General features: G+C 44.8%; 1 protein-coding gene across 1 annotated transcript in view; it reads left to right on the top strand.

The window, feature by feature from the left end:
- Positions 1-6,022: 6,022 nt before the first annotated feature.
- MAP7D2 (MAP7 domain containing 2) overlaps positions 6,023-14,470 on the top strand; it is a 109,809-nt gene continuing 101,361 nt past the window's right edge. Inside the window, exon 1 of the mRNA XM_036270832.1 lies at positions 6,023-6,160. Within this exon, the coding sequence (XP_036126725.1) occupies positions 6,034-6,160 (127 nt within the window). The 5' untranslated portion in view covers positions 6,023-6,033. The remainder of the gene's footprint in view (positions 6,161-14,470) is intronic.

Below are 14,470 nucleotides of genomic sequence, written 5' to 3' on the forward strand. Positions count from 1 at the left end.
AAGCATTAAAATTAATCTCATTAAATACCACCCCTGAGTATACTTTTTTTTTAATGATTTTTTTTAGAGGAAGGGGGAGAGAGAGAAAGAAACATCAGTTGGGGACCAAGCCGGCAACCCTTTGGTACAAGGCACAACGCTCCACACCAGCCAGGGCAGAGTATACATCTTTTTTTTTTTTTTTATTCTCACCTGAGGACATTTTTCAATATTTTGTTCAGATGGGGGGGGGGGAGAGAGAAACATCGACGTGAAAGGGACACATCGAGTGGTTGCCACCCGCACGACCCAACCAGGGCCAGGGACAAACTGCAACCGAGGTCCGTGCCCTTAGTGGGAACCGAACCCAGGTCTCAGGACTGCAGGCTGACGCTCTAACCGCTGAGCCAAACCGGCCAGGGCCAGGGCGAGTATGCATCTTTTTAATATTTCATGTGACAGCATAGGAAGTGCTACAGAAAGCACTTCTGCTCAACCTGGGAAGTACAGTTGACTCAAGGAAAAACACCTGTGTGATTATTTGAGTTGCAAACTAAACTGGCCACTGCTTTTCATGAAACACCATTTTTACTTGAAAGGACTGGTTTTTCAAACTCGGTTTGATGTCAGCATTTTCTCACAAGTGAATAAAAAGAAACTGTCAACTTCAAAGAAAATAGCTGACAGCATTTGTTGACAGTGATAAAATTTGAGCTTTCTAGTGAAAGCTAAAACTTGGGAAACTACTATCTATCTGCTACCACTAGCTTGACAGCTTCACAGTAAAGACTTCTGAAGAGATCAGTGATGGTACTAATGAATGTGACTTTAAATATTGTAGAGTGAAATGTGTTGGCTTGTGGAAGATCTTCATGGCTTACCCAATATTTTCTAAATGATCGGTCGTTTTAATGTAATAGTATGAAAAGATCATTGATTCGGTGTTAGGCTCCACATTGCAAGTAACCTTTAAGAAATTATCATTGTACCCTGGCTGGTTTGGTTCAGCAGTTTGAGCATCGGCCTGCCCTCCAGAGAGACCCGGATTCAGTTCCTGCTAAGGGCGCGTACCTGGGTTGCAGTTTGTCCCAGGCCCTGGTTGGTCGTGCGGGTGGCAGGTACTGGATGTGTCCCTTTCACGTCAATGTTTCTCTTTCCCCAACTCTATCTGAACAAAAAATGAAAAAATGTCCTCGGGTGAGGATGAAAAAAAATCAGTTGTCAAGATTGGGTGTGGTGTCAAAGAAAAACACACAGTTATCTGAAAAGGCTATTAATTTTTCCCTTTTCCAACTTCATACCTCTGAGGCCAGATTTTCTTCATATGCTTTGACCAAAATAATATACTGAAAACACATTGAATAGAAAAGCAGGTATAAGACTGTCTTCTGTTAAGATAGTAGAGATTTGCAAAAATGTGAAACTGCCACTCTTCTCAATCACTTTGTTCTTTAGTTACTTTTCACTAAAAGTATGCTAAAGCATTGGATTTATTTTTGAAATAAATACTAAATATTTTTTTAATTTTCCTGACATGTCCATATTCATAGAGTCCACGAGTGAACTTGTCATTCCAAGGACAACTGACGGTGTTGCCAATACTACACCTGTGCGTTCAAGTAAAAAGTTTTGCTCTGGCCAGTGTGGCTCACTTGGTTGAGTATTGTTCCAGGCACCTAATGGTCACAAGTTTGATTCCAGGTCGGGGCACATGCCCAGGTTACAGGCTTGATTCCCAGTTAGGGAGGCAGCCAATAGATACTTCTCTTTCCTCTCTCTAAAGTCAATAAAAACATTTTTTAAAAAGTTTTGGAAAACAACACCCACCAACATTAACTTTTATAAAAGTTACTTGGGAGTTTCACTTTTATGTGTAAAATAGGGGTTGGTGAACTTTCTCTAAAGGACCAGTAAATATTTCAGGTTTTGTAGGCCATATGGTCTGTTACAACTCCATTCTGCCATTGTTATGCAAAAGCAGCTGTAGACAACATGTAAACACTAATGTGGTCAGATTCCAGTAAAACTATTACAGAAATAGGTGGCCGGCTTCATTTGGCCCACAAGCTGTACTTCCAACCCCTGCTATGAAGGGGCTCTGAGACAAAAAATTTGAGAATTACTGTCATAAAGTATTCCAGCAGGATTGGAGGGATAGACTGATTCTGAAGAAATTTCATACGGAAATTACAGATTTCTAGGAGAAGTCTAAAGGAACTCTACATCAGGTATTAAGTCACACCATAAGCCATAGTAATAAATAATAGATGCCATAGTCCTGGCCAGTTTGGCTCAGCGGTTAGAGCATCGGCCTGTGGTCCAAAGAGACCCGGGTTCAGTTCCCGCTGAGGGCATGTACCTCGGTTGCAGTTTGTCCTCAGCCCTGGTTGGGTCGTGCAGAAGGTAACCACTCGATATGTCCCTTTCACATCGATGTTTCTCTCTTCCTCTCTCTCCCTCCCACTCTATCTGAATAAAAATTGGACAAATGTCCTCGAGTGAGAATAAAAAATAATAATGATAGATGCCATAATAGACAAAAAGATTAGAGTAGAGAATTCAGAATTAAGCTCATGTATCTACGCAGATGTGGTATATGATAAAAGTGCTTTGTTTTAGAATGATTGGGGAAAGGATAGATGAATAGATGGTGCTGGGAAAACCACAGAGAAAAGTAAATATGGATTTATCATACCATTTGCAGGAAATACAATTGCTTTAGAGTTGAGATAAATCTATAATGGAGGAAAATGCAGACTTTTGGGATTGGGGAAGCATATACTAAACAAGATTTTTTTGAAACTTTTTTTTTTCTTTATTGATTTTAGAGAGAGAGGAAGGGAAAGAGGGACAGAAACATCGATGAGAGAGAACATTGATTGTCTGCCTCCTGCACGCCCCTCACTGGGGATTCACCCACAACCTGGGCATGTGTCCTGACCAGGAATCGAACCAGTGACCTCTTGGTGCATGGGTCGAAGCTCAACCACTGAGCCACACCAGCCTTGCTAAACAAGAGCTCTTTAATCTTTTTATTTCCTTCCTTCTACTGACTACCTGATGCTACACTTTGAATTTACCCCTTTTCTCCACTGACTCTCAGCTCCATCGAGGTTTAAGGGCTCCATTAAACTTCCCACAATTTGACCTTTTATATCTGCATTTTGAAAAGACCTCTTAAAGCATGAACCATAGAGGAAAATTTTATAAGATTTTATTATGTAACCATGAGAAAGATTAGATCAAGAACTATCAATAGATGCTAAATCTAGGGGGAAGTTTTGACAAGGAATAGGTTATTTGCATGGCTTTAAAGTAGTGCCTCCCCACAGATTGCTTATAAATTAGAAGAGTACCTCTACAGTGGAGAAACAGCCAATTAGATGAAATTGTTTCCATGTTATATTTACTGAAGTTCATAACTAATGTGGTTGTGCAAGCGAATATCCTTATTCTTAGGAAATGCACATTGAAATATTTAAGGGTAAAGGGCCAAGTGTATGTATGCAACTTTAAGAACAGTTGATGAAATATTAAAGATAGAAGTACAAATGATAAACTAAATGGGGTAAAATGGCAATGATAGGTGGATCCAAGTAAAAGATAGGTGAACATTCTTTGTAAACTCTTATTCTCGAAACTCTTAGTTTCTTATACAGAAACTCTTAGTTTCTGTATAAGAAGCTTTTAAATGGGTTCGTTTGGGCATAAAAATTAAGGAGGATTGCTAATCTTTGAACGGGTTAGTTGACTAGTGTGAAATATTTGCAACATTTTTAAATCCACAAGGGATTATCTAGAATACTGGAAACTCCTGGGAATCAACAGAAAAAAAAAAAAAACGTAGTCCAATAGAAAGATGGACAAGGATCGGATAGGCAATTTTCAGAAGAGTAAACCAGAATGAATGGCTGATCTATTTCTGATACATTTGTCTACAGCTGCAAGGGATAGATGTTGAAAACAATTCCAAGCAAGGAAAAACAAACCGAATCATAACTATTGAGCAATATCATTTATATAAACTAAAACCATGCATATCTTCACAATATATATTTTAAAAATACAGCTAGAAAACTATATTTAACAGGGGAGGTCTATTACTAGAAAGAGGATAGCGTGGAATAGAAAATAAAAAGAATAATACTAGAAAGGGATGCTAGTCTGACACGTCAGCAAGTCATGAATGAGCTTAAGAATTGGATGAATTATAAACTGGTATCCAAGAGCTGTAAAAAAGGGGGGAGGGGTGTGTGGAAAACAGCTCCCATGACCTAATTAACTTAGAAACAGCTTTCTTGACAGCCAAGGGACCAGCCACCACATGCCTGATTACTTGCTCAGTTGTATCTAAACTCCCCTTCTGGCTCTCTCTCTAGTCACGCCCTACTCTGGGCACATCTTTGGGAGTGTCACGAACACGTTTATATTTTTGTGCCATAAAGGGACTCTCCAAGCTTTTCATTTCCTGGGGGTCAGTTTGTTGTATTTTTTTTTTCTTTTTTTCTTTATTGATTTTTAGAGAGAGAGGAGGGGAGAGGAAGCGAGAGATAGAAACATCAATGAGAGAACATCGATTGGCCGCCTCCTGCATGCCCCCCACGAGGGATGGGGCCCACAACCTGAGCATGTGCCCTGACTGGAAATCGAACTGGCGACCTCTTGGTGCATGGGTCGACGCTCAACCACTGAGCCACACTCGCTGGGCATCAGCTTGGTGTTTTTACTTTAATTGTTTAATTTACATACCATAAAGTTCACCAGTTTAGAATGTACAATTCAATGCTTTTTAGTATACTTATAGAGTCAACCATCACCATAACCTAATTCTAGAACATTTTCATCATTCATCCCCCTCCCCCAAAGAAACCTTGTACCTTTATTTAACTTAATCCGGCTCTTTAATCATGTATTCCTCTCTCCCCTAAGGGTGGGATTTAGAACCTCACAGGGCTGGTCGCCCTTCAACAGAGAAAGGTGCAGCCTGGGGGTCCACTGGGATGGATTATCACTTGGCAGGCTATACCTAGGCAAATACCTGCAGGTTGAGCAGGCTCTACAAAGATGTCTTTCTCAATATGCATGATTTTGAAAAGATAAATGCTCATGGCAGGGGTACAAGGATGTCTAGGGGAAAGACAGCCCCCCCCCCCCCACACACACACACACAAACTCTGAACCTACTCCGGGACTACACGTTTAACAGTTTTCCCAGAGAGGTCCTCCTCACAGACATTTCTCAGGTGGGTGTTATTTGCACCCCAGGAAAAAGGAATCATTCATTGAGTAGCTCTTGGATGCAATCAGCGGGAGTGGGGTGGAAGGCTGAAGTCCATCGGACTGCGCGCCTCTGCCCTTCCTTGAAGGTCGTCCAGGCTGGCTTGCTGGAGTCCCTCTCTGGGTGGCCACGCACCTGGCTCCGTGAGGGAGGACCTAGCGCCGGCCACGGGAACCTAACTGTGCTTGTTGGGAGGGTCTACTGCGTCTACACATTGGCACTGGCCCAAGGGGCGCCTGCCTGAGGCACTAGCTAGAAACTATTTCCAGAGCGGCAGCGCTGAGTATGTGTGTGGACGCCTACTGTGTGTGAACGTATGTAAGTCATGTGAAGACGTGTGTGCACGGTGTGTGAGAACATGTACGTGCTGGGGGAGCATGTGGGTGCACATGGTGTGTGTGAGCTTTGTTCACACGCTGAGTGAGAAACTGCATCCTATGTGTATAACACTTGAAGGGTGTGCGCTGTATGGAGAGGTGTGTTTACACCGGTGTGTGCACGACGTGTGTGCAGGTGCTCTGTGTGAAGACCGGTGTGCACATCGCACGGGCACGCAGTATGTGCGCGCGCTTGGAGAACTAGGGCCCACATTGCCAGTGCACGAGGTACGTGTCTGCTGAGGATCGGTGCGCCCGAAGCATGTGCACGCGGTGCGCGTGCGCAGCGTGAGAACCGGCTGCGCATGCTGCGTGAGGACGCGGACGCGTGCGGGCGCGGGTACGGTGCTGTGCGACGCAGCGGCCGGGGCAGTGGGCCTGTGCGGCTAGCGCGTCCTGATGGAGCAAGGAGGCGGCTGCGAGGCGGGAGCCGGGACGCAGGGGACTACGCGGGGCTCCCCGCTCCTTGGGAAGATGGCCGATCCAAGCGCGGTGCGGACCTCGCCGCCCAACCATCGGTTTTCAGGTAGGTCCCCGGGTTCAGTGGGTGCCTGGGCTTCAGGTCCCCGGGGGGCAGTGCGGACCCGCTGTGGGCCGCACAGGTCAGTGGCCCTGGAGGGCAGGGGATGGAGGCGCGGCGCGGAGGTAGAATCAACGCCCTTCCTCTTGCCTGGGTTTGGCGGGGCACTGGATGGAGGGCCGCGCCCCTCGCGGTGCGGGTGGCAGGGTCTCCTCTCCGCTGGCCTGAGTGAGTGAGTGAGCTTGGGGGTGGCTTAGGGTGGGTGGCAAGTGTGTTTGACCTGGAGTGCCGAGGCCCACGTTTGATGTCCGGGGTGGGGGCCTCGTCGTGAGTGGCGGGGGTCGGGGGCGCTGGGAGGGATGGAGCGGGCTGCGGGGGTTCGCCCGGGCCTGCGCGCCCGCCCTCTCTGCGTCTAGGGAAACAAGCGAGAGGTGGCTGCAGAGGAATGCGAAGGTGGTACGGCTGCGGGCTTTGCGGCGTCCCCGGGGCAGAAGCCGTGGGTCCCCCACTGGCAGGGGCGGGTGGAGCGCCGCGAGCCCCTGGCCGGGTTCCCTTGCCGCCCGCGAGTGCTGCCCAGGGGTCTGGCGGAGCCGCGGCCCCTTCACGTGGCAGCGCGACGAACAAGTCTCCGGGCCAGCGAAGCTGCAGCTGCGAGGACCTATGGGGGGCTGGTCCCCGGACTGGCTGCCCAGCAGTGAGCACAGCAGGGGGAAATTTTGAGGAATTTGGCAGTTTTAGATAAGCCGGTCCCGAGTCTTCTAACGTTCTGTAAAGTTGTTGCAGGTAGTGTGGGGGTGTAAACAACGTGGAAACTAATTTACTGATTTCATGCTGTTTATCTTGGAAACGCCTTTTTTAAAAAAAAAGTTAATGTGAGCTATTTTTAAAACATTTTTTTTTTACTGCAGTATAACATTCGTACCACAAAAGCTCACAGATCTTAAGTATACGATTCAGAGAATTATCACATAGTGAAGATCTGATTATTTTATATAAGGTGTACCAAGAAAGGGAAACAAATCAGGGGAAATGTTTAGTCACTTAAAACATGCTTTTCATGTCGGGGGGAGGGGTATTTGTGATTGAACCTTCATTTGCATCATTCATAGAAGGAGGAGGTGGCTTAAATCTTTCCCAGTTAGCGTTTTTTTTCATCATGCATATTTTTAAGGCAGAATTTAACAAACATCTCAGGATAGTGACATAAATACTATAAATAAATATGTACTTCTGTTTTCATCCGTTTTGCTTGAGAAACCCTGCTGAATCTGCTAGGGAAGAACCCAGAACCACTGTTGGGGGCATAAAAATATACTCCCACCTTCTAAATTCTTCTAGCTGGGCTAATAATAAAATTAACAGATTAACAGGAGAATGTACAGTTTATTGCGGATCTACATGCCAAGGTGTCATAAGGTATGAAACCCCAAATGGGGCATTGGGCAGTTAAGGCTTATATGCCATTCTGGACAAAGGAGAAGGGGGTGGGCAGTAGGGGTCAGGGATTCCAAAGGGGAAGTAGGTAGTTCACAGAAAGAACAAACAGATGGTAAATTCTTGCTGGGCCACCCAGAAACAATGGGACACAGAGGGAGACAAGCTTTGCTAGATTTCTTCCAGTCTATCACATGTGCTAATTTATATGTGGCCAAGGTGATTATACTGATTCCCTTCTTGAAGCAGGTTTTTCCATCTGAATTCTTTTAGGCAGGAAGGGGGAGAGTCAAAGCTTCTTTCTGGGGTTTTTGTTTCTTAATAACCTGTTTAAATTAGTATCCCAAAGGGCACATTTTGAGGAGGCAAAACTTTGATTTCCCTCACCACCCACTCACCTATCAGAGCCAGCTGTGGGGGAGGGGGACCTAGTAGAATCAAGCATTGGAAAAGGGAAGTTGTTGAAGTTCACATTTATATTTGGTTGGGAGTTTAAATAATAGGTTATTTCAGCATTTAGAGGCAGGGAGGGGCTGTATGGTTGGGCCTACAATTTATCTGTGAGATTTTAATTTATTTGAAGGAACTTAATAAGGGGGCATTCTTACCAAGTTCTAGTTGGAAGAAACTTTATTGTAGAACCATTTAATGCACTTATAGCTAGATTAGCTTAAAGCCATTTTCCTTCATTTGAGATTGGAAATATGGAAAGACATGTGTGAAGGTTTAAAATAGTAAATAGCCCTGGCCTGTTTGACTCAGAGTCTGCCCTTGGACCAATGAGTTGTGGGTTCGATTCAGGCCAAGGGCATGTACTTCTGTTGCAGTTCATCTCCGGCCCTGGTCCAGGTCCAGGTCGTGAGGGAGGCAACTAGTCCATGTGAGAGGGACACATCAATGTTTCTTTCTCCGTTTCTCTCCCTCTCTCTCCCTCCCACTCTATCTGAAGATAAAAGAAAAATATCCTGGGGTGAAGATTAAAAAAAAATACTAAATAAATTTCTGTGTGAATTAGGGTTGGTGTGGAAAAAACGGAGTGTTCAATTTTGGTACCAGATAGTACTGCGGTTTGTTCTTTTGAGGGTTTGTGAGGTCAGATACTTAGAAAAATGTCATCCTCAGAAAAGTCTTGATTATTGAGGTTTTATTATAACCCACCCCAGAATCTGATCGTGCTTTGGTCTTCCAAAGCCGTATCATTCTTAATAAGATTCAACCCTGCATTTCTTGAGGGTCAGCCTTTGCTCCTAAGTTTGTACTGAATGCTGTGAGGTCTAGAAAAGACAGGCCTGCGATGTGTAGGCTCTCGGACCCTTTCATGTGGGCACATTGGGGGATGGATATGAGTTGGTGACTGGTTTTCCTGGGGGCTGTTGTAGAAGGTGGTGTTGTAACCTGTCAGCGAGATAACCAGAGACGCACAGCCCATCTGTAAAGGAGCACTTCATTACACCAGCTGGCTGGGGGGGGGGGGGATACAGCTTCCCCAGATCCTCAGCAGCGTAGATTTTAAAGACAGAAGCCCCAACCCTCATTTGCCCCCCCCCCTCAGGGGAATGGTACAATAGTGGGTGTGACAGGGATTACAGAAGTCAAAATTAGCATTATACACAAGTGCCTGCAAATAGGATACAAAACTGCAAATGCCTCCCAACATATGGGGCAACTATAATCTTAGGTAAAATTCCTTTACTTCTAGGGGTAATAAGCCTGTTATTGGAAAAATATCGAGGAAGGTCCATTGATGATAAAAATGGAGTCATTTGTCGCCTTAGCCAAGGGGCCCAGGTCAGTGGCAGGGGACTGCCTCTGGTTGTTTCCTTTAGCAATAGGTTCTTCTGATATCAAAATCCATTGCATGTTCCCATTATCCTCCAGTGATGTTTTCTTTCCTTCCCCCATGGAAATGATCAGATGCACTGTTCTTTTTAGTGCGTATGTTATATGCACAGGGTAACAAAGGAGGAACAAGCGCCTGTTGCTTGGATCTGCTTACATACCTTTAGCCAGCAGGTAGAATCACCAGATCTCAGCTGTCAGGCTGCCTCAGTATCACATAGGTCCTGTGCTCCCCTCAAACCGAAATGTCTCCTGTCCGCTTTTCTTTTCTTTCTTTTTTTTTTTTTTTTCCGGTGTTGTTAATCCTCACTTGGGGATATTTTTCCGTTGATTTTTAGACAGTGTGGAAGGGAAGGAGGGAGGGAGGGAGGGGGAGAGAGAGAGAGAGAGAGAGAGAGAGAGACATCAATGTGGGAGAAACACATCAATCTGTTGCCTCCTGCACAACCCCGACTCGGGGCTGGAGATTGAAACTGCAACCCCCAGGTAAGTGCCCTTGACTGGAACCGAACCCTCGACCCTTCAGTCCGTGGGCCGACGCTGTAACAACTGAACCAAATCAGCCAGAATGTTTTTTTTATCCTCACCCAAGGACATTCTTCCATTTCCTGTTCAGATAGAGTGGAAGAGAGAGAGAGACATCGACGTGAAAGGGACACATCAAGTGGCTGCCACCCGCATGACCAACCAGGGCCGGGGACAAACTGCAACCGAGGTACGTGCCCTTAGCGGGAACCACAGGCTGATACTCTAACCGCTGAGCTAAACCGGTCAGGGCCAGAACTCTGTTTTGTTTTTTGTTTTTTTAATATGTTTTTATTGATTTTTATTTAGAGAGAGAAACATTGATGAGAGAGAAATATTGATCGGCTGCCTCTTGCACACCCCCTGCTGGGGATCGAGCCTGCAACCCGGGCATGTGCCCTGACCAGGAATCAAACCAGTGAATTCTTGGTGCATGGGACAATGCTCAACCAACTGAGCCACATGAGCCTGGCATCCCCTGTCCCTTTTTCCCTTCAGGGGTCCACTTAATCTAGGGTCCTCACAGTCTGAATGAAACCTTCCTTTTCACCTCTGTTGTTGCCCAGGGTCCTGAGCCCTCACAACCTGAACGTGCCTCCCGGGAGGTCTGCGGTCATGTCCTGCACTTGTGGTAACCTTAGCTTCTCAGGTAGTAACCGCTGTTCACTGTCAAGCACCATTATAACCACTCACACACATTATTTTACTTTATTCCTCACAAACACTCTTAAATATTTTTAAAATTGATTTTAGAGTGAGGAAGGGAAAGAGAAAAAGAGAAACATCGATCAGATGCCTCCCACACCCACCCCGACCGGGATCAAACCCACAACCTTGGCCTGTGCCCTGATCTGGATTTGAACCTGGTGTGTGGGATGACTCTCCAACCAACTGAACCACACCGGCTAGGGCTTTATAGTGTTCTACTCCTCATTTTAGAGATGTTTCCATTATCTATGCCTGGGTAACAAACCACTACAAGTTTATTATTTCTTAGGATTCTGGGGTTGGTTGGGTTCAACTGAGCAGTTAGCAATTCTTCTGGTCCCTGTAGTGTCAGCTGAGTGGCTCCTGCTGTTGCAGTCTTGTGGGAGCTCAGTGGGCGTGAAGTGTCCCTGAAGGCCACACTGCCCTGAACTCCACAGTGTGATATCTGCACTTCAAGCGTGAGGAAGTAGATGTTGCCAGTTCTCTGAAGGCCTGGGCTCGGAAGTCCCAGAATGTCACTTTGTTGCATTCTGTGGTCAAAGCAAGTCACGATGCCAGCCCATATTCAAGGGAAAGGAAATAGACTCCACTTCCTTTTTTAAAATATGTTTTTATTGATTTTTTTTAGAGAGGAAGGGAGAGAGATATGGAAACATCCCATGTGAAAGAGAAACATCTTCTATCAGCTGCCTCCTGCACGCCCCCTACTGGGGATCGAGCCCACAAACAGGGCATGTGCCCTGACCCAGAATCAATTTGGGACCTCTCAGTCCATGGAACGACACTCAATCCACTAAGCCACACCGGCCCAGCTAGACTCCCCTCCCTTTTTTTTAAAATTAATTAATTTATTTTTTATTTATTTGTTTTTGTAATGGATGTTTCTCATTTTTCCCCCATTGACACCCCCCCACCCCATACCCAGCTTTGTTGTCTATGTTCATTGGTCATGCATACATGGCTGTAAGTTCTGTGTTTTATCCCCCCCCAACCCCCCTCCTCTGAGGCTTGTCAGTCTGTACCCCACCTCCATGTCTCTGGGTTAATTTTGTTCAGCAGTTTGTTTAGTTCATTTTATTCCACAAATAAGTGAGATCATGTGATATTTTAGATTCCTCTTCTTTATGTGAAGAGTAGTAAGTGCCTACTGGGAAAAGAGGAATCTCTTTTTGGAGATTCTCTAGTACAACAGCTAAATCCATTGAAAAGAGAGATTAACTCATTCACTCAAGGTCAAGCATAAGTGGCAAGCCAGACCTTCCGCCCAAGTGTGATTGACTCCAGAGTTCAGTAGTTTTAGCTTCTCTGCTGCTGTGCCTTCTCAGATGGATTATAACCATCTCCTTTCATACATGAACCATGCTGCCCACATCTCCTCTACCCCTCCCACGATCTAGCTCAGTACTGTCGATCCACATTTTATGAGGATTTTGTGTTCCTTTTCCATAGTACATAGTTGTTTTTCTCCCCAAAGGTGATGAGGACCCTCATTTCTTAGAGCAAAAATTTTATTAACTAAAATGCTTAGAGGAAGAGAAGATCCATTTAACAAAATTTCTGGTTCACTAGGAATTAGCCCCCCTCCTCTCTACGCCAGCCTATATTGTTGGGGTCTGGAAGATCTCCTTAGTATGCTTCCCTGTCGTGGGACACTGCATTGGGAGTGACTGAGCATTGTGGCTCTCTGGTCATCACTCTGGAACATCCATGGAAAATTCTCTCTTATAGTCTTGGCCAGTGTGTTTCAAACTAACTCTGGTGAAGGATCAGTTTTGTTTTCTAATTTTGAATCTATTGTTGACCAGTTTCTTGGTAAAATACAATAAAAAGACTTACTAGAAAAATAAAATATAAAAGATGATATGAAAAACTGCTCATTGTCACTAATAATCAGAGTGATACAAATCAAAACAACTATGAGGTATCACCTCTCACCTGTCAGAATGGCCGCCATCAACAAATCATCAAACAAGTGCTGGCGAGGGTGTGGAGAAAAGGGGACTCTAGTACACTGCTGGTGGGAATGCAGACTGGTGCAGCCACTGTGGAAAACAATACGGCGTTTCCTCAAAAAATTAAATATTGAATTGCCATTTGACCCAGTGATCCCACTTCTAGGAATATAGCCTAAGGAGCCTGAAACACCAATCAGAAAGAATATATGTACCCCTATGTTCATAGCAGCACTATTTACAATAGCTAAGATCTGGAAACAGTCCAGGTGTCCATCAGATGAGTGGATAAAAAAGCTGTGATAGCCCTGGCGAGTTTGACTCAGCGGCTGGAGCGTCAGCCCATGGACCAAAGAGTCCCCCGGTTCAGTTCCTGCTAAGAGCACATACCTCAGTTGTAGTTGGTCCCCAGCTCCAGTTGGGGTTGTGCGGGTGGCAACCACTCTACGTGTCTCTCTCACATCGATGTTTCTCTTTCTCTCCCCCTCCCACCCTGTCTGAAGATAAATGTAAAATTATCCTCGGGTAAGGATTTTAAAAAAAAGCTGTGGTACATTTACACAATGGAACACTATGCAGCTGTAACAAAGAAGGATCTCTTACTCTTTGAGACGACATGGGGGAAACTGGAGAGTATTATGCTAAGTGAAATAAGCCAATCAGAGAATGACAAATATCACATGATCTCACTTATTTGTGGAATCTAATGAACAGAATAAGCTGATGAACAAAATAGACCCAAAGACACAGACATAGGGATCAGACTGACAGACTGACATACCTCGGGGCGGGGGGGACGGGAAGAGATAAACCAAAGAACATATATGCATTATCAATGGACATAGACAACAATGCTGTTGGTGGGGAGCGGGATAAGGAGGGTGTCGATGTGGGGGGAAGGAGAAACATCTGTAACAAAAATAAATTAATTAAATAAAAATAAAAGACATGGAAAATATAAGTCCTAATTTTTAAATGTTAAATTAGATAAGATATTAAGTTCTAAGCTATCAGTGGATATCAGATTACTCTGTCAAATTGCTATAAACATTTCTAAATGTACACTTTTTCATATTTAGAGATGGAGGAAAGGGGAGGAAGAAAGAGAGAAACATTGATGTGGGAGAAGACACATCAGTTGGTTTCCTCCTGCACACACCCCAGGCGGGGACCTAACCTGCAACCTAGTCATGTGCCCTGACTGGGAATCAGATCCCTATCCTCCAGTGCATGGGACAACACCCAACCAGCTGAGCTACACCAGCCAGGGCTAAATGAACACTTTCAATGTATGTCCTTATTGTGGACAAACTTATCTCTTCAATTTTATGTCCTGGCTGGTTTGGCTCAGCAGTTAGAGCGTCGGCCTGCGGTCCAGAGAGACCCGGGTTCAGTTCCCTCTAAGGGAACGTGCCTCGGTTGCAGTTTGTCCCTGGCCCTGGTTGGGTCGTGCGGGAGGCAGCCACTCGATGTGTCCCTTTCACGTCAATGTTTCTCTCTCTCTCTCTCTTCCTCTCTCTCCCTCCCACTCTATCTGAACAAAAAATGGAAAAATGTCCTCGGGTGAGGATAAAACAAAAAATTTAAAAAAAATTACATTAATAGTTCTGTGGATTAATTGTAAAATTACAACTAGTACATCAAACTGTTATTTCATCTATATTTTTGAAACAACTAAAAATGAGAATTTAAAGAAAAATAGTAAATAATAGTATAGGCTGGTGCTGGCTACTAACAAAGAATGATAGCCACATATGTAATCCTACTTCTAATAGCTGCATTTAAAAAGTAAAACAGCCCAGCAGGTGTGGCTCAGTGGTTGAGCGTCGACCCATGCACCAAGAGGTTGCCAGTTCAA

This window comes from Molossus molossus, unplaced genomic scaffold (assembly GCF_014108415.1).
Source record: "Molossus molossus isolate mMolMol1 unplaced genomic scaffold, mMolMol1.p scaffold_m16_p_2, whole genome shotgun sequence".
Classification (NCBI taxonomy): domain Eukaryota; kingdom Metazoa; phylum Chordata; class Mammalia; order Chiroptera; family Molossidae; genus Molossus; species Molossus molossus.